Source organism: Harpia harpyja, assembly GCF_026419915.1.
Source record: "Harpia harpyja isolate bHarHar1 chromosome 26 unlocalized genomic scaffold, bHarHar1 primary haplotype SUPER_26_unloc_6, whole genome shotgun sequence".
Lineage (NCBI taxonomy): Eukaryota > Metazoa > Chordata > Aves > Accipitriformes > Accipitridae > Harpia > Harpia harpyja.
Genome location: NW_026293178.1, coordinates 16,165 through 40,247, shown reverse-complemented (window position 1 = coordinate 40,247; position 24,083 = coordinate 16,165). Strand labels below are relative to the sequence as shown.

General features: G+C 62.2%; 2 protein-coding genes across 2 annotated transcripts; one reads left to right on the top strand and one right to left on the bottom strand.

The window, feature by feature from the left end:
- Positions 1-4,303: 4,303 nt before the first annotated feature.
- APEX1 (apurinic/apyrimidinic endodeoxyribonuclease 1) lies at positions 4,304-15,048 on the bottom strand. Its single transcript, XM_052779307.1, is given in 5 exon segments — positions 4,304-4,908; positions 8,568-8,709; positions 8,712-8,762; positions 9,941-10,101; positions 14,897-15,048. Coding segments are annotated over 5 exon segments (924 nt in total). The 5' UTR covers positions 14,952-15,048; the 3' UTR covers positions 4,304-4,393.
- An 838-nt stretch (positions 15,049-15,886) lies between these two features.
- Positions 15,887-22,990, top strand: OSGEP (O-sialoglycoprotein endopeptidase). Its single transcript, XM_052779308.1, is given in 14 exon segments — positions 15,887-16,054; positions 16,599-16,715; positions 17,009-17,076; positions 17,079-17,130; positions 17,133-17,191; positions 18,327-18,353; positions 18,355-18,423; positions 18,529-18,578; positions 19,783-19,861; positions 19,973-20,038; positions 21,242-21,332; positions 21,899-21,974; positions 22,374-22,472; positions 22,892-22,990. Coding segments are annotated over 14 exon segments (1,008 nt in total). The 5' UTR covers positions 15,887-15,939; the 3' UTR covers positions 22,932-22,990.
- The last annotated feature ends 1,093 nt before the right edge of the window (positions 22,991-24,083 follow it).

Here is a 24,083-nt window from a genome sequence, read left to right as displayed (position 1 = left end):
CCCAACCCTGCCCCGCCCCAGCCACACCCCGCCCTGCCCCACCCGCCGGCCTGGGGTTGGCTGGGAGGCGGCGGTGTCACCCGACGCGGCTGGGACACGCCTGGGTCACGGGACACGCCGGGGACACGCCTGCATCATGTGACACGCCTGGGACACGCCTGCGTCACGGGACATGCCTGGGATGTGCTTGCATCACATGACACGCTTGGGACATGCCTGCATCACGTGACACGCCTGGGACACGCCTGCACGATGTGACACGCCCGGGACATGCCTGCATCACAGGACATGCCTGGGATGTGCTTGAGTTATGGGACACGCCTGCATCATGTGACACGCCTGGGGCACGCCTGTGTCATGTGACACACCTGGGATATGCCTGTGTCACGTGACACGCCTGGGGCACGCCTGTGTCATGTGACACACCTGGGGCAGCTCAGCGTCATGGCACGCACTTGTGCCACGTGACACGCCTGGGACACGCTCGCATCATGGGGCACGCCTGCGTCACGTGGCACACCTGAGACACGCCTGTTTCACGTGACACGCTTGGGGGCACGCTTGCATCATGGGATACGCCTGGGATGTGCTTGAGTCACGTGACACGCCTGGGACAACTCAGCATCGTGGGACACGCCTGGATCACATGACGTGCCTGCGACACGCTTGTGTCATGTGACATGCTTGCATCATGCCTGCGTCACATGACACGCCTGGGAAACGCCTGCGTCACGTGACACGCCTGGGACGTGCTTGCATCGTGGGACACGCCTGGGATGTGTTTGAGTCACGTGACACGCCTGGGACACACCTGTGTCCCGGGACACGCTTCGGTCACGTGACACGCTTGGGACATGCTTGTATCATGGGACGTGCCTGGGACACACCTGTGTCATGTGACCCACCTGGGACACGCTTGTGTCACATGACATGCCTGGGACAGCTCAGTGCCACCTGCCTCACGTGACACGCCTGAGACACGCTTGCATCATGGGACACGCCTCGGACACGCCTGGCTCACGTGACACGCCTGGGCAACGCTTACATCACGTGACACGCTACGGCCGTGCTTATGTCACGTGATGAGCATCAGACCCACCCGCGTCATGGGACACGCCTGGGACACGCCCGTGTCACGTGAAACGTGAGATCCCTGGGACGTGCCCGCGTCATGTGACATGTGTGGGAGGTGCCCGGGTCATATGACACTCCTGTGCCACACCTGCATGACATCATGGGCTTTGGACATGCCTCGAACATGCTTGCGTCATGTGACGCCCCCCGACACCCCCCCCCCGGTGGGGTGTGTCACGTGACCCAGGGCAGGCATGCCTAGTATGTGACGTCATAATTTCCGGGGCGTGGCATCGTCACGTGACACGTGTCAGGCTTGCCCCGGGTCACGTGACGCGCCCGGGACACGCTTGGATCACGTGACGTGACTCGGGCGCGCCCCTGACATCGCCGCACACGCCTGTGACATCACCGGGCACGCCCCCGACGCGCCTGTGACACGCGTGGAGCGGCCATCTTAGATCTCTGTGATGCGGTGGCCATCTTGGATCAGGCCTTCAGCTCGGCGGCCATCTTGGATCGACCCCTTGGGGCGGCGGCCATCTTGGATCGACTCCTCCGGCCCCTCGGCCATCTTGGTCGCCTCCCCCACCCTCCCCCTTCCCAGCATGCACCTGGCCCCGCCCTCATGCCAACAGGGTACACCCCCCCTTCCTTCCTTCCCAGCATGCACCGGGCTCCCGGACTGATGGGGGGGTGGAAACGGAGCATTTCCCATGATGCCCTGGGCTCGCCCGCCCCGCCCTCTCCCAAGGCTCCGCCCCCGCTGTACATAAGCCCTGCCCCCTTGTATATATCTATTTAATTAACGGCTCCTCCCCTGAATTTGGGGAGGGGGGGCGGGGTCACAACTGTAAATAAAGCCCCGCCCAGACGCCTGGGTCCCGCCCCATCCCGCCCCCTTGACAGCACGTGATTGAACGAGAGTTTTTATTGGCTCCCCGCGGCGGGGGATAAAAATAGAAGCGGGGGAGGGGCTGGGGGGTCTATAGGGGTCAGGGGGATCTATAGGGGAGGGGTGGGGCTGGGGGGCGGGGTCTCTATGGGCCCTGTAGCCCCTCCCATAGCCCTATGGGGGGGGCGGGACCACAGCGGCGACGGCGGTTCCCTATAGGTCGAGCTTCGGGGCGCGTAGGACGGCCACAGGGCGCGCGCCGAGGTCAATGAGGTCACCGCCGGCGGCGGATGACATCACGTAGGGCCACCCTATGGCCGTCGAGGGGAGGGGCTTTCAGGGGCGGGGAGGGAGGGCGGGATCTTCGCGAGGGCGCAGAGAGCGCGGTGACCTCACGGGAAGCCGACCTATGGGGCTGCGGGGGGGCCTGGAGGGTCAACGCGAGGTTGATGGGGCCACCGTGATGTCGTACGGACCACGATGACATCATCTAAAGCGGTTTTACGGGCACGTAGGGCGGAATCGTGGCCGAGTAGAGGTGGATGACGCCAGCGTGACCCGACACGCCCCGTGATGACATCATCGAAACCTTAGTTACGGTCGTTTGGGGGGGATTTTGGCCACGGAGAGGTTGATGGGGCCACCGTGACGCCATATAGACCACGATGACATCATCTAAACCTGATTTAGGGGCATTTAGGGTGGAATCGTGGCCAAGTAGACGTTGATAAAACCATCACGATGCCATACGGACCGTGATGACATCACGTTAACCCAATTTGGGGGCATTTAGGGCGAAATTAGAGGTAAGTAGAGCTCGATGGGTGCGTTATGATGCCATACGGATCACGATGACATCACGTAGACCCAATTTATGGTCCTTTAGAGCGGATATATGGTCAAGGAGAGGTTGATGACGCCATCGCGATGCCGTATAGAACCATGATGACATCATCTAAACCTATTTTCCGGGCATTTAGGGTGGACTTATGGCCAAGTAGACGTTGATGAAACCATCGTGATGCCATAGGGACCATGATGACATCACATTAACCCAATTTGGGGGCGTTTAGACCGGATTTGTGGTTCTTCAGAGCGGCTATATGGCCAAGGAGAGGTTGACGGTACCATCGTGACGCCGTATTGCGCCACGATGACATCATTTAAATCTCCTTAACAGGCATTTAGGGTGGAATCATGGGCAAACAAAGGTTGACGAGGCCGTCGTGACTCCATACGGACCACGATGACATCACCTAAACCCTCGTTATGGTCGTTTAGGGGGGACTTATGGTCAAGGAAAAGTTGATGGGGTCACCATGACGCCATGTAGACGATGATGACATCATCTAAACCTGATTTACGGGCATTTAGGGTGGAATCATGGCCAAGTAGAGCTCGATGGGAGCATTATGATGCCATACGGACCACGATGACATCACGTAGACCCAATTTATGGTCGTTTAGAGCGGATATATGGTCAAGGAGAGGTTGATGAAACCATCGTGACACCGTATAGAACCGCGATGACATCATCTAAATCGATTTTACGGGCATTTAGGGTGGAATCGTGGCCAAGTAGAGGTGGATGATGCCATCATGACCCGATACGCTCTGTGATGACATCATCTAAACCCTAATTATGGTCGTTTAGGGGGAACTTATGGCCAAGAGGAGGTTGATGAGGCCACCGTGACGCCATATAGACCATGATGACATCATCTAAACCTGATTTAGGAGCATTTAGGGTGGAATCATGGCCAAGTAGAGCTCGATGGGAGCATCACGATGCCATACGGACCGTGATGACATCACGTTAACCCAATTTGGGGGCATTCGGGGTGGAATTAGAGGCAAGCAGAGCTCAACGGGTGCGTTATGATGCCATACGGACCACGATGACATCACGTAGACCCAATTTATGGTCCTTTAGAGCGGATATATGGTCAAGGAGAGGTTGATGAAAGCATCGTGATGTCGTATAGAGCCACGATGACATCATCTAAATCGATTTTACGGGCATTTAGGGCGGAATCGTGGCCAAGTAGCGATAGATGACGCCACCGTGACCCGATATGCTCCACGATGACATCACCTAAACCCTAATTATGGTCGTTTAGGGGGGATTTATGGCCAAGAGGAGGTTGATGAGGCCACCGTGATGCCATATAGACCCCGATGACATCATCTAAACCCGATTTACGGGCGTCTAGGGCGGAATCGCGGCCAAGTAGAGCTCGACGGGCCCATCGCGCCCCCCCACGGCCCACGATGACATCACCTCAACCCGCTTTGGGGGCGTTCGGGGTGGTTTCTGGCCAGGCAGAGGACGTCGGGGTCAAGGAAGGGGGGGGGCGGGCTCGGGAAGCGCGCGAGCTGGCGCCATAGGGCGAACTTACGGAGGGGCGGGGCGGGGCGGAGCCGCTATAGGGCGAGGTAGAGGGTGATGGGACAGTGGTCGCTGCCCAAGACGCGGGAGCGGATCTTGCTGTCGCAGAGAGCTCCTTCCAAGCGGCGTGAGATGACGAAATAATCGAGGCGCCAACCCACGTTGCGATCCCGGGCGCCGCCCAAGTAAGTCCAGAAGGTGTAAGCGTGCGGAACGGCGGGATAAAGGTGCCGGAAAGAATCGAGAAATCCGGCTTCTAACAACGCTCCGAAACCTTCGCGTTCTTCGACGGTAAAACCGGCCGAGCGCCGGTTAGCGCGGGGATGACGGAGATCGATTTCGGCGTGAGCGACGTTGAGGTCGCCGCAAAGGGCCACGGGTTTTTGGGCGTCCAAGCGGGCGAGGTAAGAACGGAAAGCGACGTCCCACCGGCGGCGGTATTCCAAACGAACCAATCCTCGCCCGGCGTTGGGGACGTAGGCGGCGACCACGAAGAGGGCGGGGAATTCGGCCGTCACCACTCGGCCCTCGCGGTCGTGCTCCTCCTCGCCTGGACGGGGTGGGAATTGGGGGTCAACTGGGGGAAATTGGGGGCAACTGGGGGGCAACTGGGGTCAACCGGGAGAAATTGGGGGCAACTGGGGTCAACCAGGGGGCAACTGGGGGAAATTGGGGGCAACTGGGGGGCAACTGGGGTCAACTGGGGGAAATTGGGGGCAATTGGGGGGCAGCTGGCGTCAACCGGGGGAAACTGGGGGCAACTGGGGGGCAACTGGGGTCAACCGGGGGAAACTGGGGGCAACTGGGGGGCAACTGGGGTCAACTGGGGTCAACCGGGGGCAATTGGGGGTATCTGGGGGCAATTGGGGGGCAACTGGGGTCAACCAGGGGAAACTGGGGGCAACTGGGGGAAATTGGGGGGCAACTGGGGCAAGTTAAGGGCAATGGGGGGGCAACTGGGGGCAACTGGGGGGCAAAGGGTGAACAATGGGGGTCAAGCAAGTCAACTGGGAATCAACCAGGGGAGACTGGGGGCAACTGGGGCAACTGGGGGGTCAACCGGGGGAATTCGGGGGCAACTGGGGGCAAGTTAGGGGAATCTGGGGCAACAGGGGGGCAACTGGGGGAAATTGGGGGCAACTGGGGTCAACCGGGGGAAATTGGGGGCAACTGGGGGAAACTGGGGGCAATTGGAGGGCAACTGGGGTCAACCGGGGGAAATTGGGGGCAACTGGGGGAAATTGGGGGCAACTGGGGGTCAACTGGTGAGCAATGGGGGTCAACTAAGGCAACTGGAGGTCAACTGGGGGAAACTGGGGGCAACTGGGGCAATCGGGGGCAACTGGGGGCAATGGGGGGTCAATCAGGAGCAATTGGGGGCAAGTGGGGCAATTGGGGGGCAACTGGGGGCAAGTTAGGGGCAACTGGGGCAACTGGGGGGCAACGGGTGAGCAATGGGGGTCAACCAAGGCAACTGGGGGAAATTGGGGTCAACTGGGGCAATCGAGGCATCAACTGGGGCAACTGGGGTCCAGGGGGACATTTTGAGGGTGCTGGGAGGTACTTATGGGTCTGGGGGGGTACTTGGGGGTCCCCAGAGTGGGTTTGGGGGCAAATTAGCTGGAATTTGGGCTCGTTCGTGAAGATTTGACGTTCTTCAAAGAAGAGTTTGAAGAGTGGGGGGGTACTTGGGGGTCGCGGGGGGGTACTTATGGGTCACAGGGGGTACTTATGGGTCATGGGGGGGTCCTTAGGGGTCTGGGGGGGTACTTGTGGGTCCAGGGGGGCATTTGGGGGTCCCTGGAGTAGATTTGGGGGCAATTTAGCTGGAATTTGGGCTCGTTCGTGAAGGTTTGAGGTCCTTCAAAGAATAATTTGAAGACCGGGGGGGGTACTTGGGGGCCGCAGGGGGGTACTTATGGGCCGCGGGGGGGGTACTTATGGGTCTGAGGAGGTACTTGGGGGTCCGGGGGGGTACTTGGGGGTCCCTGGAATAGATTTGGGGGCAATTTAGCTGGAATTTGGGCTCGTTTGTGAAGGTTTGACGTTCTTCAAAGAAGAGTTTGAAGAGTGGGGGGGTACTTGGGGGTCGCGGGGGGGGTACTTATGGGTCACAGGGGGTACTTGGGGGTCCGGGGGGGTACTTGGGGGTCCCCAGAGTGGGTTTGGGGGCAAATTAGCTGGAATTTGGGCTCGTTTGTGAAGGTTTGAGGTCCTTCAAAGAAGAATTTGAAGACCGGGGGGGTACTTGGGGGTCATGGGGGGGTACTTATGGGTCTGAGCAGGTACTTGGGGGTCCGGGGGGGTACTTGGGGGTCCCCAGAGTGGGTTTGGGGGCAATTTAGCTGGAATTTGGTCTCATTTGTGAAGGTTTGAGGTTCTTTGAAAAAGAGTTTGAAGACCGGGGGGGTACTTATGGGTCATGGGGGGGTACTTATGGGTCTGAGAGGCTACTTGTGGGTCCAGGGGGTTATTTGGGGGTCTGGGGGGGTATTTGGGGGTCCCCCGGAGTAGATCTGGGGGCAATTTAGCTGGAATTTGGGCTCGTTCGTGAAGGTTTGAGGTCCTTCAAAGAAGAGTTTGATGACTGGGGGGTACTTGGGGGTCCGGGGGAGTATTTGGGGGTCCCTGGAGTGGATTTGGGGGCAATTTAGCTGGAATTTGGGCTCGTTTGTGAAGATTTGATGTTCTTCAAAGAAGAGTTTGAAGAGTGGGGGGGTACTTGGGGGTCGCGGGGGGGTACTTATGGGTCTGAGGAGGTACTTGGGGGTCCGGCGGGATACTTGGGGGTCCCCAGAGTGGGTTTGGGGGCAAATTAGCTGGAATTTGGGCTCGTTTGTGAAGGTTTGAGATTCTTCAAAGAAGAGTTTGAAGACTGGGGGGGTACTTGGGGGTCGCGGGGGGGTACTTGGGGGTCACAGGGGGTACTTATGGGTCATGGGGGGGTACTTATGGGTCTGAGCAGGTACTTGGGGGTCCGGGGGGGTACTTGGGGGTCCCCAGAATGGGTTTGGGGGCAATTTAGCTGGAATTTGGTCTCATTTGTGAAGGTTTGAGGTTCTTCGAAGAAGAGTTTGAAGACCGGGGGGGTACTTGGGGGTCGCGGGGGGGTACTTATGGGTCTGGGGGGGTACTTGTGGGTCCGGGGGGGCATTTGGGGGTCCCTGGAGTAGATTTGGGGGCAATTTAGCTGGAATTTGGGCTCGTTCGTGAAGGTTTGAGGTCCTTCAAAGAAGAATTTGAAGACCGGGGGGGGTACTTGGGGGCCGCAGGGGGGTACTTATGGGCCGCGGGGGGGTACTTATGGGTCTGAGGAGGTACTTGGGGGTCCGGGGGGGTACTTGGGGGTCCCTGGAATAGATTTGGGGGGCAATTTAGCTGGAATTTGGGCTCGTTTGTGAAGGTTTGACGTTCTTCAAAGAAGAGTTTGAAGAGTGGGGGGGTACTTGGGGGTCGCGGGGGGGGTACTTATGGGTCACAGGGGGTACTTGGGGGTCCGGGGGGGTACTTGGGGGTCCCCAGAGTGGGTTTGGGGGCAATTAGCTGGAATTTGGGCTCGTTTGTGAAGGTTTGAGGTTCTTCAAAGAAGAGTTTGAAGACCGGAGGGGGTACTATGGGGTCTGGGGGGGGTACTTGTGGGTCCGGGGGGGGTACTTGTGGGTCCGGGGGGGCATTTGGGGGTCCCTGGAGTAGATTTGGGGGCAATTTAGCTAGAATTTGGGCTCGTTCGTGAAGGTTTGAGGTCCTTCAAAGAAGAATTTGAAGACCGGGGGGGGTACTTATGGGTCTGAGCATGTACTTGGGGGTCCGGGGGGGTACTTGGGGGTCCCCCAGAGTGGGTTTGGGGGCAATTTAGCTGGAATTTGGTCTCATTTGTGAAGGTTTGAGGTCCTTCAAAGAAGAGTTTGAAGACTGGGGGGGGTACTTGGGGGGTCGCGGGGGGGTACTTATGGGTCGCGGGGGGGTACTTATGGGTCTGAGGGGCTACTTGTAGGTCCGGGGGGTTATTTGGGGGTCCGGGGGAGTATTTGGGGGTCCCCCAGAGTGGATTTGGGGGCAATTTAGCTGGAATTTGGGCTCGTTCATGAAGATTTGACGCTCTTCGAAAAAGAGTTTGAGGACCCGGGGGGGTACTTGGGGGTCGCGGGGGGGTACTTATGGGTCTGGGGGGGCACTTGTGGGTCCGGGGGGGTTACTGGGGGGTCTCACCGATGCCGTAGGTGACGCTGAGGGGCTCGTGCCGGGCCAGTAGCCCCACGCCGCTGTAGCCGGGTCGGCCTTCGGGGCTGGCCCAGAACTGGTGGGGCAGGCCGGGGAGGGCGCGCACCTCGGGGGGCACGGCCCCCCCCCCCCGCATTTGGTCTCCTGAAGGCACAGCACGTCGGGGGCCTCCTCCTGCACCCACTGCGGGGGGGGACACGGGGGGGGGACGACAGCACCCTTGGGTGGCCTCGGCCGGGACGCCCGGGGGTCTGTCGTCCCCCCCCCCCCCCCCAAACCTGGGTGCCCCCCTGGACACTTGGGCCCCCCCCCCAGACCCCTGTGGCAACCCCCCCCCCAGCCCCCTGGGTGCCCCCCCAGACCACTGGGTGCCCCCCGGACACTTGGGTGCCCCCCCCCCAGCCCCCTGGGTGACCCCTGGACCCCTGTGTCCCTCCCCCCCCAACTCCTGGGTGCCCCCCCCGGACCCCTGGGTGCCCCCCAGCCCCCTGTGTCCCCCCCTCCAGCCCCCTGCGTTCCCCCCCCCAGACCACTGGGTGCCCCCCCCCAGACTACTGGGTGCCCCCCAAAACCCTGTGTCCCCCCCCCCCAAACCCCTGGGTGCCCCCCCCAGACCCCTGCGTTCCCCCCCCCGACCACTGGGTGCCCCCCCCAGACTACTGGGTGCCCCCCAAAACCCTGTCGTCCCCCCCCCCAAACCCCTGGGTGCCCCCCCCCAGACCCCTACGTTCCCCCCCCCAGACCACTGGGTGCCCCCCCCCAGACCCTAAGGTGTCCTCCCCAGACCCCAGGGTGCCCCCACAGACCCCAGGGTGCCCCCCCAAAACCCTGCGTTCCCCCCCAGACCACTGGGTGCCCCCCCCCCAGACCCCAGGGTGCCCCCCCAAACCCCTGGGTGCCCCCCCAGACCCCTGCATTCCCCCCCAGACTACTGGGTGCCCCCCCAAAACCCTGTCGCCCCCCCCCCAAACCCCTGGGTGCCCCCCCCAGACCCCAGGGTGCCCCCCCCAGACCCCAGGGTGCCCCCCCAAACCCCTGGGTGCCCCCCCAGACCCCTGCATTCCCCCCCCCAGACTACTGGGTGCCCCCCAAAACCCTGTCGCCCCCCCCCCCCCAAACCCCTGGGTGCCCCCCCCAGACCCCAGGGTGCCCCCCCCAGGACCCCAGGGTGCCCCCGCAGACCCCAGGGTGCCCCCCCAAAACCCTGCATTCCCCCCCCAGACCACTGGGTGCCCCCCCAAAACCCTGTCCCCCCCCCCCCCCAAACCCCTGGGTGCCCCCCCCCAGACCCCTGCGTTCCCCCCCCCCAGACCACTGGGTGCCCCCCCAACACCCTGGGTGCCCCCCCGGGGTGCCCTTACCTGCAGCCCCCCCTTGCGCACCCAGGCGCGCAGCCCGTCCACGTTCCAGGACGTCACCTTGAGGGTGAAGCGCTGCCCCCCCGGCGTCACCTCCCGGGTGGGCGGGTCCTCGTAGAGAGACCCCGCCTCCTCCTCCCGCCCCGCCTTCGGGGGGCGTCGGCCTGTGCGGGGAAGGGGGGAGGCGGGGGGGGGGGGTTACTGGGAGGGCACTGGGAGGCACTGGGAGGGGATGAAAGGGGGGCTAGGAAGGGATTTGAGGGCGCTGGGGGGTTACTGGGAGGCGCTGGGAGGTTACTGGGAGGCACTGGGAGGAAGTGGGAGAGGCTGAAAGGGGACAAGGAAGGGATTTGGGGGGCACTGGGGGGTTACTGGGAGGGACTGGGAGGGGCTGAAAGGGGGCTAGGAAGGGATTTGAGGGCACTGGGAGGTTACTGGGAGGGACTGGGAGGGGCTGAAAGGGGGCTAGGAAGGGATTTGAGGGCACTGGGAGGTACTGGGAGGCACTGGGAGGGACTGGGAAGGGTTGAAAAGGGGGCTAGGAAGGGGATTTGAGGGCACTGGGAGGTTACTGGGAGGCACTGGGAGGGACTGGGGAGGCACTGGGAGGAACTGGGAGAGGCTGAAAGGGGACAAGGAAGGGATTTGGGGGCACTGGGGGGTTACTGGGAGGGACTGGGAGGGGCTGAAAGGGGGCTAGGAAGGGATTTGAGGGCGCTGGGAGGTTACTGGGAGGCACTGGGAGGGACTGGGAAGGGTTGAAAGGGGGCTAGGAAGGGATTTGAGGGCACTGGGAGGTTACTGGGAGGCACTGGGAGGGACTGGGAGGAACTGGGAGAGGCTGAAAGGGGACAAGGAAGGGATTTGGGGGCACTGGGGGGTTACTGGGAGGGACTGGGAGGGGCTGAAAGGGGGCTAGGAAGGGATTTGAGGGCACTGGGAGGTTACTGGGAGGCACTGGGAGGGACTGGGAAGGGTTGTGAAAGGGGGCTAGGAAGAGATTTGAGGGCACTGGGAGGTTTACTGGGAGGCACTGGGAGGGACTGGGAGGCACTGGGAGGAACTGGGAGAGGCTGAAAGGGGACAAGGAAGGGATTTGGGGGCACTGGGGGGTTACTGGGAGGGACTGGGAGGGGGCTGAAAGGGGGCTAGGAAGGGATTTGAGGGCGCTGGGAGGTTACTGGGAGGCACTGGGAGGGACTGGGAAGGGTTGAAAGGGGGCTAGGAAGGGATTTGAGGGCACTGGGAGGTTACTGGGAGGCACTGGGAGGGACTGGGAGGAACTGGGAGAGGCTGAAAGGGGACAAGGAAGGGATTTGGGGGCACTGGGGGGTTACTGGGAGGGACTGGGAGGGGCTGAAAGGGGGCTAGGAAGGGATTTGAGGGCGCTGGGAGGTTACTGGGAGGCACTGGGAGGGACTGGGAAGGGTTGAAAGGGGGCTAGGAAGGGATTTGAGGGCACTGGGAGGTTACTGGGAGGCACTGGGAGGAAGTGGGAGAGGCTGAAAGGGGACAAGGAAGGGATTTGGGGGCACTGGGGGGTTACTGGGAGGGACTGGGAGGGGCTGAAAGGGGGCTAGGAAGGGATTTGAGGGCACTGGGAGGTTACTGGGAGGGACTGGGAAGGTGGCTGAAAGGGGGCTAGGAAGGGATTTGAGGGCACTGGGAGGTACTGGGAGGCACTGGGAGGGACTGGGAAGGGTTGAAAGGGGGCTAGGAAGGGATTTGAGGGCACTGGGAGGTTACTGGGAGGCACTGGGAGGGACTGGGAGGCACTGGGAGGAACTGGGAGAGGCTGAAAGGGGACAAGGAAGGGATTTGGGGGCACTGGGGGGTTACTGGGAGGGACTGGGAGGGGCTGAAAGGGGGCTAGGAAGGGATTTGAGGGCGCTGGGAGGTTACTGGGAGGCACTGGGAGGGACTGGGAAGGGTTTGAAAGGGGGCTAGGAAGGGATTTGAGGGCACTGGGAGGTTACTGGGAGGCACTGGGAGGGACTGGGAGGAACTGGGAGAGGCTGAAAGGGGACAAGGAAGGGATTTGGGGGCACTGGGGGGTTACTGGGAGGGACTGGGAGGGGCTGAAAGGGGGCTAGGAAGGGATTTGAGGGCACTGGGAGGTTACTGGGAGGCACTGGGAGGGACTGGGAAGGGTTGAAAGGGGGCTAGGAAGAGATTTGAGGGCACTGGGAGGTTACTGGGAGGCACTGGGAGGGACTGGGAGGCACTGGGAGGAACTGGGAGAGGCTGAAAGGGGACAAGGAAGGGATTTGGGGGCACTGGGGGGTTACTGGGAGGGACTGGGAGGGGGCTGAAAGGGGGCTAGGAAGGGATTTGAGGGGCGCTGGGAGGTTACTGGGAGGCACTGGGAGGGACTGGGAAGGGTTGAAAGGGGGCTAGGAAGGGATTTGAGGGCACTGGGAGGTTACTGGGAGGCACTGGGAGGGACTGGGAGGAACTGGGAGAGGCTGAAAGGGGACAAGGAAGGGATTTGGGGGCACTGGGGGGTTACTGGGAGGGACTGGGAGGGGCTGAAAGGGGGCTAGGAAGGGATTTGAGGGCGCTGGGAGGTTACTGGGAGGCACTGGGAGGGACTGGGAAGGGTTGAAAGGGGGCTAGGAAGGGATTTGAGGGCACTGGGAGGTTACTGGGAGGCACTGGGGAGGAAGTGGGAGAGGCTGAAAGGGGACAAGGAAGGGATTTGGGGGCACTGGGGGGTTACTGGGAGGGACTGGGAGGGGCTGAAAGGGGGCTAGGAAGGGATTTGAGGGCACTGGGAGGTTACTGGGAGGGACTGGGAAGGGCTGAAAGGGGGCTAGGAAGGGATTTGAGGGCACTGGGAGGTACTGGGAGGCACTGGGAGGGACTGGGAAGGGTTGAAAGGGGGCTAGGAAGGGATTTGAGGGCACTGGGAGGTTACTGGGAGGCACTGGGAGGGGACTGGGAGGCACTGGGAGGAACTGGGAGAGGCTGAAAGGGGACAAGGAAGGGATTTGGGGGCACTGGGGGGTTACTGGGAGGGACTGGGAGGGGCTGAAAGGGGGCTAGGAAGGGATTTGAGGGGCGCTGGGAGGTTACTGGGAGGCACTGGGAGGGACTGGGAAGGGGTTGAAAGGGGGCTAGGAAGGATTTGAGGGCACTGGGAGGTTACTGGGAGGCACTGGGAGGGACTGGGAGGAACTGGGAGAGGCTGAAAGGGGACAAGGAAGGGATTTGGGGGCACTGGGGGGTTACTGGGAGGGACTGGGAGGGGCTGTGAAAGGGGGCTAGGAAGGGATTTGAGGGCACTGGGAGGGTTACTGGGAGGCACTGGGAGGGACTGGGAAGGGTTGAAAGGGGGCTAGGAAGAGATTTGAGGGCACTGGGAGGTTACTGGGAGGCACTGGGAGGGACTGGGAGGCACTGGGAGGAACTGGGAGAGGCTGAAAGGGGACAAGGAAGGGATTTGGGGGCACTGGGGGGGTTACTGGGAGGGACTGGGAGGGGCTGAAAGGGGGCTAGGAAGGGATTTGAGGGCGCTGGGAGGTTACTGGGAGGCACTGGGAGGGACTGGGAAGGGTTGAAAGGGGGCTAGGAAGGGATTTGAGGGCACTGGGAGGTTACTGGGAGGCACTGGGAGGGACTGGGAGGAACTGGGAGAGGCTGAAAGGGGACAAGGAAGGGATTTGGGGGCACTGGGGGGTTACTGGGAGGGACTGGGAGGGGCTGAAAGGGGGCTAGGAAGGGATTTGAGGGCGCTGGGAGGTTACTGGGAGGCACTGGGAGGGACTGGAAGGGTTGAAAGGGGGCTAGGAAGGGATTTGAGGGCACTGGGAGGTTACTGGGAGGCACTGGGAGGGACTGGGAGGAACTGGGAGAGGCTGAAGAGGGGACAAGGAAGGGATTTGGGGGCACTGGGGGGTTACTGGGAGGGACTGGGAGGGGCTGAAAGGGGGCTAGGAAGGGATTTGAGGGCACTGGGAGGTTACTGGGAGGCACTGGGAGGGACTGGGAGGGACTGAAAGGGGGCTAGGAAGGGATTTGAGGGCGCTGGGAGGTTACTGGGAGGCACTGGGAGGGGGGCTTGAAAGGGGGCTAGGAAGGGATTTGAGGGCGCTGGGAGGTTACTGGGAGGCACTGGGAGGGACTGGGAAGGGTTGAAAGGGGGCTAGGAAGGGATTTGAGGGCACTGGGAGGTTACTGGGAGGGACTGGGAGGGACTGAAAGGGGGCTAGGAAGGGATTTGAGGGTACTGGGAAGCACTGGAGGAGCTGGGAGGGCATTAGGAAGGGATTTGAGGGCACTGGGAGGTTACTGGGAGGCACTGGGAGGGGCTGAAAGGGAGCTAGGAAGGGACTTGAGGGCACTGGGGGTTTACTGGGAGGCACTGGGAGGGACTGGGAGAGGCTGAAAGGGGGGCAAGGAAGGGATTTGAGGGCACTGGGGGGTTACTGGGAGGCACTGGGAGGGACTGGGAAGGGTTGAAAGGGTGCTAGGAAGGGATTTGGGGGCACTGGGAGGTTACTGGGAGGCACTGGGAAGGGACTGGGAAGCACTGGGGTCACTGGGAGAGAAGTGACAGGGGGTTTTGGAAGCACTGGAAGGTTACTGGGAGGGGACTAGGAAGCACTGGGAGGGGACTGGGACCAGACTGGGAGGATACTGGGGAGCACTGGGGGGCACTGGAGTCACTGGGAGCAGAGTGAGGAAAGCACTAAGAAGTCCGTACTGGTCTATACTGGTGGAGACACATCTATACTGGTCTGTACCGCTCCACAGCGATCCGTACTGGTCTATACTAGTTTGTACTGGTCTATACGGGTCTGTACTGGCCTGTACTGGTAAATACCGCCTTGTACTGGCCCGTATTGGCTTGAACTGGCCCATACTGGTCTATACCGGCCAGTACAGCTCCGTACTGGCCCCTACTGGTCTGTACTGGTCCATACTGGTCTGTACTGGTCCGTACTGGTGCAGACTCACCCGCCTCCTCCCCGGCGTCGCCCTCGGCCGCCTCCTTCTTGCTGCGCTTCGGCATCGCCCACAGGCCACGCCCCCTCCGCAGCAGGCTCCGCCCCCTCCGCAGCAGACCCCGCCTCCTTCGCTGTCAGGCCCCGCCCCTTCGAACCGCGGCTCCTCCCTCTCGGGGGCTGCGGCTCCTCCCCTCGGGTTGAGGCCCCACCCCTGGGCTCAGGCTCCGCCCCCCCCGCCGGCGTTCTGGTCCCGCCTCCGGGCTCTGACTCCGCCCCTCGGGCACAAGCTCCGCCCCTAGAAAAGGGAGAGAGGCGTCAGCGCGGGCCCCGCCCCCCCCTGCGCAGCCCGCAACCAATCGGAGCGCCCCGCGGAGGGAAACCCGCCTCCCCCGCTAAAGGCTCGGCCAATCACGGAGCGCCTCCCGCGGCCATCAGCCAATCAGCCGGCCGCCTCGCTTGAACCGGCCAATCAGGGCTCGCCGCCTCCAGCCCGCAGCCAATCAGCGCCCGCCGTAGCCACGTGGCGGCCAACGGACGCTCGCCGCTGCCCAAACCGGAGCCAATCAGCGTCCACCGGGCACCGAACCGGAGCCAATCAGCGCCCGCCGTTCCCCCCCCGGCCCCCCCGCAGCCAATCAGCGCCCCCGTTAATCCCCGCGCGCCGCCCCCGCTCCCCCCCGTTCCACCGCCGCCCTCCCCCCCCCCGCGGCCAATCAGCGCCCGCCGTACCTTTAGCCCCGCCCAATCGGCGCTTCCCGGTCTCCGCCCGGGACCAATCAGCGGCGGCGGCGGCGGCGGCGCGCGCCCGGGCGGCTCCGCGTGCGTCCGGCGGGCGGGCAGGGGGGCGGGGCCGGAAGCGGAAGCGTCGTTGCGTCACGGAGGGGGCGGGGGTGGGGTGTGTGGGGTAACCAGACGCTCGCGTCACTTCCGGCGCGCCGGCGGCCGGAAGTGACGCGCTCGGGCGGCGCCGGCGGGAAAAGCGGCGCGTGGCGGCGGCGGCGGCGGGAAAAAGGCGGCGGCGCGGGAGGGCGGCGGTGACGTCACGGTGACGCCATGCCGACGGTGCTGGGGCTGGAGGGCTCCGCCAACAAGGTGGGGGCGGGGGTGGTGCGCGATGGCGTCATCCTCAGCAACCGCCGCGCCACCTACGTCACGCCGCCCGGCCACGGTGAGGGCGCCTGACGTCACTACCCGGTACCCCCCTTTCCCGCGCGGACAGCCCCCGCTGACGTCACTGCCGGCCGGCAGGCTCGCCGGGATGTCGCATCCCCCGCCCCCCCCGTGGACGTCACTTCTCCTCACGACCCCCCCCCCCCCCGCGCGCCGTGATGTCACCCACCGCGGGACCCCCCCCCTCCGTGACGTCACTCCCCCCCCCCTTCCCCCCAGCCCCCCTCCCGTCCTGTGACATCACTGCGGCTCTTGACGCTTCCCGCGATGTCACGCCCTGCCCTCATGACATCACTTCCCCCTGGGAGCCCCGCCCCCTGTGATGTCACTGTTGCCCTGGAGACCCCTCTCTGTGACGTCACTCACCCCGGGAGCTGCCCTGTGACATCACCAGCCAGCTCCCCCGCCCTGTGACATCGCTCTCCCCTGGCACCGCCCCCTGTGACATCACAGCCCCGCATGACATCATCGCTCCGCCCCCTGGGTGACCCCCCGTGACCCCCTGACCCCGCCCCCCTCCCCCTCAACCTCAACCCCCCCAGGCTTCGCCCCCGGCCCGACCGGGCGCCACCACCGGGGGGCACTGTTGGGGCTGGTGGCCGACGCCCTGGCCGACGCCCAGCTCCGCCCTTCCGACCTGGACGCCATCGCCTTCACCAAAGGTGACCCCCTCCCCCCTCCCCCCTCCCCCTCCCGCCGGGGGCCGGGCGAGGCCGGCGGTGGGCGCGGCCTCCCCCCCCAAAGGGGCGGGGCCTCCCTCCCCAAACGGGGCGTGGCCCCGCCCCTGCAGCCCCGCCCCTTCGGCGCCTCTCAGGGCCGGGGCGGGGGGAGGAAACCCCCCCTGTCGTTGCTGTCCTTGTCGCCCGGTTCCCCGCCCCCTTCCTCGGGCCCCGCCCCGGCCGCCGCCCCGGTGGGCGCGGGCGTGGGCGTGGCCTGAGCGGGCGTGTCCGGCAGGGGCCGGGCATGGGTTCGCCGCTGGCGGTGGTGGCGGCGGTGGCGCGGACGCTGGCGCAGCTCTGGCAACCCGCCCCCTCCTGGGCGTCAACCACTGCGTGGGCCACATCGAGATGGGGCGGGCTCCTGGGCCACGCCCCGCGACCCCCTCGTCCTCTACGTCAGCGGCGGCAACACCCAGGTGCGGGCGGGGCGGGGGACGCGCCCAGAGGCGCCGCCCAGCGGGGGGCGGGGTCCCGGGAAGGGGGCGGAGGGGGCGGGGCGGCACGCGGGTCGGGCGAGGCGCGGCGGCACTGGATTGCGTGCGGGTAGGGTGTGGTGGGGCGTGGTGGGGCGCGGTTAAGACGCGATGACGCGTGATAACGTGGAATGACGGGATAGGGCGCGGCAACAACGCGATGACACGTGATAGGGGTGCGGTAACACGCGATGAGACACGATAACACGTGATAACATGTGGCAGCACACAATAGGGCGTGGTAACATGTAATAACACGTGACAGGGCGTGGTAACATGCAGTAGGGCCGTGGTAACATGTAATAACACGTGACAGGGCGTGGTAACGTGCAGTAGGGCGTGGTAACATGTAATAACACGTGACAGGGCGTGGTAACATGCAGTAGGGCGCAGTAACACGCAATGACACGCGGTAACACATAACATGGCACGTGGTGACACGCAATAGGGTGTCATGACATGTGATAGGGCGTGGTAACGCATGATGGGGGTGGTAACGCTTGATGACACGCTATAGGGTGTGGTGACACACAGTAACACGCGATAACACGCAATAACATGTGAAAACACACAAAAGGGTATGATAACAGGTAACGACACACAATAGGGTGTGGTAACACGTGATGACACGCGATATCACGTGATAAGACGTGGCAGCGTGTGACGATATGCAATAGCACGCGATGACGGGCCATAACATGCGTGATTACACGCCGTAACGCACAACATGCAATAACACGCTACAACACGTGGTAGCATGCTGTAACATGACATAACATGCCAGGACGCAACAACACGCCGTAACACACAGTAACGTGCCGTGACACGCGATAATGCACCGTGACACGCCGCGACGTGCAGCAACGCACCGCGACGCACGGTAACACGCCGTGACACGCCACGGCACGTGATAACACGCCGTGACACGCCGTAACGCGTGACTACACGCCACAACACGCGCCGACGCGCCGCGAACCCCGGCTGCGACGTGCCGTCGGGAGGTGCCGCGGGACGCGGCGTGGCGTCACGCGTGACGGGGCGTGGCGTCACGCGTGACGTCACGCGTGGCCCCGCCCAGGTGATCGCCTTCTCCCGCCGCCGGTACCCGGATTTTCGGGGAGACGCTGGACCTGGCCGTCGGCAACTGCCTCGACCGATTCGCTCGGCTCCTGCAGGTGGCCCCGCCCCCTTCCGAGACCCCGCCCGCCCGCCCCCGCCCGGGTTTAACCCCGCCCCCCCTTTTCTAACCCCGCCCCCCTTTTTCTAACCCCGCCCCCCAGATCTCCAACGACCCGAGTCCCGGCTACAACATCGAGCAGCTGGCCAAGAGGTGAGGGGGCGGGGCGACCCCCTTAATAGACCCCAAAACCTCGTTAATAGACCCCAGACCCCCTTAATAGACCCCAAAACCCCTTTAATAGACCCCAAACTCCCTTAATAACCCCCCAAACCCCTTTAGTAGACCCAAAACCCCTTTAATAGACCCCCAAACCCCTTCAATAGACCCAAGACCCCCTTAATAGACCCCAAAACCCCGTTAATAGACCCAAAATCCTTTTAATAGACACCCCAAACCCCTTTAATAGACCCCAAACTCCCTTAATAGCCCCCAAACCCGTTTAGTAGACCCAAAACCCCCTTAATATCCCCCCAAAACCCCTTTAATAGACCCCAGACCCCCTTAATAGACCCCAAATCCTTTTAATAGACCCCAAACTCTCTTAATAACCCCCAAACCCCTTTAATAGACCCAAAATCCTTTTAATAGACCCCCCAAACCCCTTTAATAGACCCCAAACTCCCTTTAGTAGACTCCAAACCCCTTTAATAGACCCCCAAAACCCCTTTAATAGACCCAAAATCCTTTTAATAGACACCCCAAACCCCTTTAATAGACCCCAAACCCCTTTAGTAGACCCCAAACCCCCTTAATATCCCCCCAAAACCCCTTTAATAGACCCCAAGCCCCCTCTATTAGACCCCCCAGACTCCCTTAATAGACTCTAAAGCCCTTTAATACCCCCCAAACCCCTTTAGTAGACCCACAAGACCCCTTTAATACACCCAAAACCCCTTTAATAGTCCCAAAACTCCCTTAATAACCCCCAAAACCCCTTTAATAGATCCAAATCCCCTTTAATAGCCCCCCAAAACCCCTTTAATAGCCTCTAAAACCCCCTTAATAGACCCTGAACCCCCCTTAATATTCCCCCAGCTCCTTTAACAGACCCCCAAAAACCCCTTTAATAGACCCAAACCCCCTTCATTAGACCCCCAAAACCCCTTTAATAGCCCCTAAACCCCCTTAATAGACCCCAAACCCCATAAATCCCCCCCCAAAACCCCCCTTAATACCCCCCCCAAACCCCTTCAAGACCCCTCCAACCCCCTTAATACCCCCCCAAAACCCCCTTATCCCCCCCCCAACCCCCTAAATCCCCCCCAAAGCCCCTTGGGGGATGCAGCGGGGCGTCCCCCCGATCCCCCCCCCATTCCCTCTGACCCCCCCCGTGCCCCCCCCCCCCCGGCCGCAGGGGGTCGCGGTTGGTGGAGCTGCCCTACGTGGTCAAGGGGATGGACGTCTCCTTCTCCGGGCTCCTCTCCCACCTCCAGGTAAGGGACCCCGCGGGTGGGGGGGGGGACACACAGGGACCCCCCCAAACCCCTGTCACCCCTTCCTCCTCCTCCTCCTCTTCTTCCTCCCCCCCCCTCTCCGAACTCCAGGCCGTCACCCCCAAACTTTTGGCGTCTGGGGAAGCGACCGTTGAGGATCTCTGCTTCTCCCTTCAGGTGGGAGCCGGGGGGGGGGGCTGTTAAAGGGGTTTGGGGGGGCTGTTAAAGGGGTTTGGGGGGTTGTTAAAGGGGTATGGGGGGGCTGTTAAAGAGGTTTGGGGGTAATTAAGGGGGTTTAGGGTCCAATGAAGGGGTTTGGGGGGGTCTATTAAGAGGGTTTGGGGGCTATTGGGGGGGGGTTGGGGGGCTATTAAAGGGGTTTGGGGGGGCTGTTAAAGGGGTTTGGGGGTAATTAAGGGGGTTTAGGGTCCAATGAAGGGGTTTGGGGGGTCTATTAAGAGGGTTTGGGGGCTATTGGGGGGGTTGGGGGGCTATTAAAGGGGTTTAGGGGCTATTGGGGGGGTTTGGGGGGCTCTTAAAGGGGTTTGGGGGCAATGATGGGGGTTTAGGGTCCAATAAAGGGGTTTTGGGGGGCTATTAGGGGGGTGGGGGGGGCTATTAAAGGGGTTTGGGGGGTAGTAAGGGTGTTGGGGGCTATTAAAGGGTTTTTTGCAGGGGATTTGTGGCGTTTGGGGTCTATTAAAGGGGTTGGGGGGCTGTTAAAGGGGTTTTGGGGGGTATTAAGGGGGTTTGGGGTCTATTAAAGGGGGATTGGGGGATGGTAAAGGGGTTTGGGGGTAATTAAGGGGGTGTGGGGGGTCTGTTAAGAGGGTTTGGGGGCTATTAAAGGGGGTTTTGGGGGTAGTAAGGGGGTTGGGGGTCTACTAAAGGGGTTTGGGGGGCTATGAAGGGGGTTTGGGGGGCTACAAAGGGGGTTTGGGGGCTATTAACGGGGTTCGGGGGGCTGTGAAGGGGGTTTTGGGTCTATTAAAGGGGTTTTAGGGGGCTCTTAAGGGGTTTGGGGGGCTTCTAAATGGGTTTGGGGGGCTATTAAGGGTGTTTGGGGGCTATTAAGGGGGTTTGGGGTGCAATAAAGGGGTTTTGGGGGGCTAGTGAGAGAGTTTGGGGTCTATTAACGGGGTTTTGGGGTCTACTAAAGGGATTTTGGGTTCATTAAAGGGGCTTGGGGTCTATTAAAGGGGTTTTGGGGAGGGGGTGACCCCAAGGGGTTTTGGGGTGACATGAGGGGGGTTTGGGGGTGATTTTAACAGGGTCAGGTGACGCTGGGGGGGTCATGTGACCCTTGGGGGGTCAGGTGACCCTTGGGGGTGGGCGGGGGTGGTGACACTAACGAGGTCGGTGACACTAACGAGGTGCCAGGAGACGGCCTTCTCCATGCTGACCGAAGTGACCGAGCGGGCGTTGGCCCTGACCCGGGCCCCCCATTTGCTGCTGGTGGGGGGCGTGGCCTGTACGTTGGGGGGGGACACGCCCAAGGGGGCGGGGGCTAGTGGGCCAGAAGGGGCAGGACCTATAGCTCTGGGGGCGGGGCGTAGGGATGTGGGGTGGGACCCACAGCTATGGGGCTGGGGGGGGTGGGGGGCACCCATATATAAAGGGTGGGACCCACATCTATGGGGCTGGGACCCACAGCTATGGGGTTGGGAGACACGTATGTGGGGTGGGAGACACAGCTATGGGGCTGGGGGGGTGGGGGGCACCCGTATATAAAGGGTGGGACCCACATCTATGGGGTGGGACCCTCATCTATGGGGTGGGACCCACAGCTATGGGGTTGGGAGACACGTATGTGGGGTGGGAGACACATATGTGGGAGCGGGACCCACATATGCGTAGCTGAGACCCACATATGTGGGGCCGCATCCTACATATAGAGGGTGAGACCTACGTGTAGGGGGCGGGACCCACATATACAAGGCTGGGACCCACAGATATGGGGCGGGATGCAGGTCTGTGGGGTGGGACCCACATCTATGGGGTGGGGGTGACCCAGGCGTCCAGCTTTCCCCCCCCCAGGTAACCGCCGCCTCCAGCAAATGCTCCAGACCATGTGCCAGGCCCGAGGGGCCCAACTCTGCCCCACTGACGAGAGGTGGGGCCTGGGACCCACACCTGGGGGTTGGGACCCACACCTGGGGGGCTGGACCCGCACCTGGGGGGCTGGGACCCATATTTAGGGGGCTGGGACCCATATTTAGGGGGTCGGAGCCATATAGATGGGGATGAGACTCACATATATGGGGCGGGGACCTGCCTCTCTGGGGTGGGACCCACATCTGGGGGGCTGGGACCCACATCTGGGGGGCCAGGACCCACATTTAGGGAGCTGGACCCGTATATATGGGGATGAGACTCACATATATGGGGTGGGGAGCCACGTCTGTGAGCTAGACCCACATCTATGCGGCTGGACCCACGTCTGTGGGGCTGGACCCACACATATGGGGCAGGGGGACCCAGGACTTTGCTCTGTCTGCCCCCCCCCCCCCAGGTACTGCATCGACAACGGTGCCATGATCGCTCAGGCCGGTTGGGAGATGCTGAGGGTGGGACAAGTGACCGAGCTCGCCCAATCAGGGATCACCCAGAGGTGAGGCGGGGACCCGGGCATCTGGGACCCACATATGTGGGGCTGGGACCCATATACATGGGGCTGGGATCAAGATGCGCGGAGCTGGCATCCATATATATGGGCTGGAACCCACATATGGGGGTGGGGGACGTATATGTGGGCCTGGGACTTCCATATGGGGGTGGGACCCACATCTATGGGAGCCAGGACCCACATATGTGGGGCTGGGGCCTGCGTATAGGATTGGGACCCACATATGTGGGGCTGGGGGACACATCTATGGGGCTGAGACCTACATGGAGGGGGTGGGACCTACATATAGGGGGTGTGTCCCACGTATATGGGGCTAGGACCCACATCTATGGGGTGGGATGCTCGTCTATGGGGCGGGACCCACATCTATGGGGTGTGACCTCTGACCTCTCCCCCCCCCCCAGGTACCGGACAGATGAGGTGGAGGTGACCTGGAGGGACTGAGCTGGCCACGCCCCCGAGCCAAAGCCCCGCCCACTCAATAAAGTCTCCGCCCTCTCCCCCAGCTCTTGGCTCCGCCTCTTTTTTTAGCTCTAAGGGAGGGAGGGGGAGGAGCTCCCGGGTCCCCCGACCCCATAGATGTGGGTCCTGCCCCATAAGTGTGGGTCCCCCATTGCCCCCCCCCCGCGCCCCCCAAGTCCTCCCCCGGGGGCGGGGAACCCAGGCGCAAGCCCCGCCCTTCCACTGCCACTCACCGGCGAGCCACGCCTCCTCCCCCCCTCCCACCCCTTCCTCATTTACATCCCCCCCGCCCCCTCCTCCCGCCGGTGGAGAGCGGGCAGGCGAGGCCACGCCCACCCCCGAGGCAAGCGTCGACCAATGGGAGAGCTGAGGGGCGTGGCGAAGCGGAGGGGGCGATCGCGCAGAGGCGGGAACGTCTCAGTCTCTGGCGGGGCGGCGGAGGGAGCGGAGCGGGCGGTAACGGGGGAAGGGCGGGCGGGCGGGGGGGTCGCTTACCGTTCCCGGTGCTCGGTTCCCGGTGCTCGGTTCCCTGCTCGGTTCCCGGTCGCGGTTCCCGGTGCTCGGTTCCCTGCTCGGTTCCCGGTTCTCGGTTCCCGTCTCGGTCCCCCCGTGGTCCGCGATTCCCGGTTTCCCGATTCCCGACCCGCGTTCCCCCCGTCGCCGCCAGCCTCGGGCGATTCGGGGTTTGAACGGCGTCGCAGAATAAAAAATACCGGATAAAAAAAAAAAAACCCGAAACGGCTCCTTCTTCGCCCGGGGGAGCGGAACGGTTCGTGGCTCCACCGGATTTTGGGGGGTCGTACAAGGGGAACGGGGGGGGGAGCGCGGCTCCCGCCTGAGGGGAGCTCGGTGGCGGGAAGCGGCTCCCCGGGGGGGGTATGTTTGCGCGGTTTCGTTTAAAAAAAACAACATTTTTCCTCATGTTTTATAGTTTTTCATTTAGTTTTCGGGTTTTGAGTGGTTTTATGTGGTTTCTGTAGGGTTTGGGTGTGATTTGGGGGGTTTTTTTACCTCAGTATTGATCCACTCCGCCCCAGTCCATTCTCCGTGTCGTCCCCACCCCCTCCCCCTTAAAGTTTATTTTTTAAACTTTTGTTTAGCGTAATTTTTTTGTAATTTCTCTCTTTTTAAGTC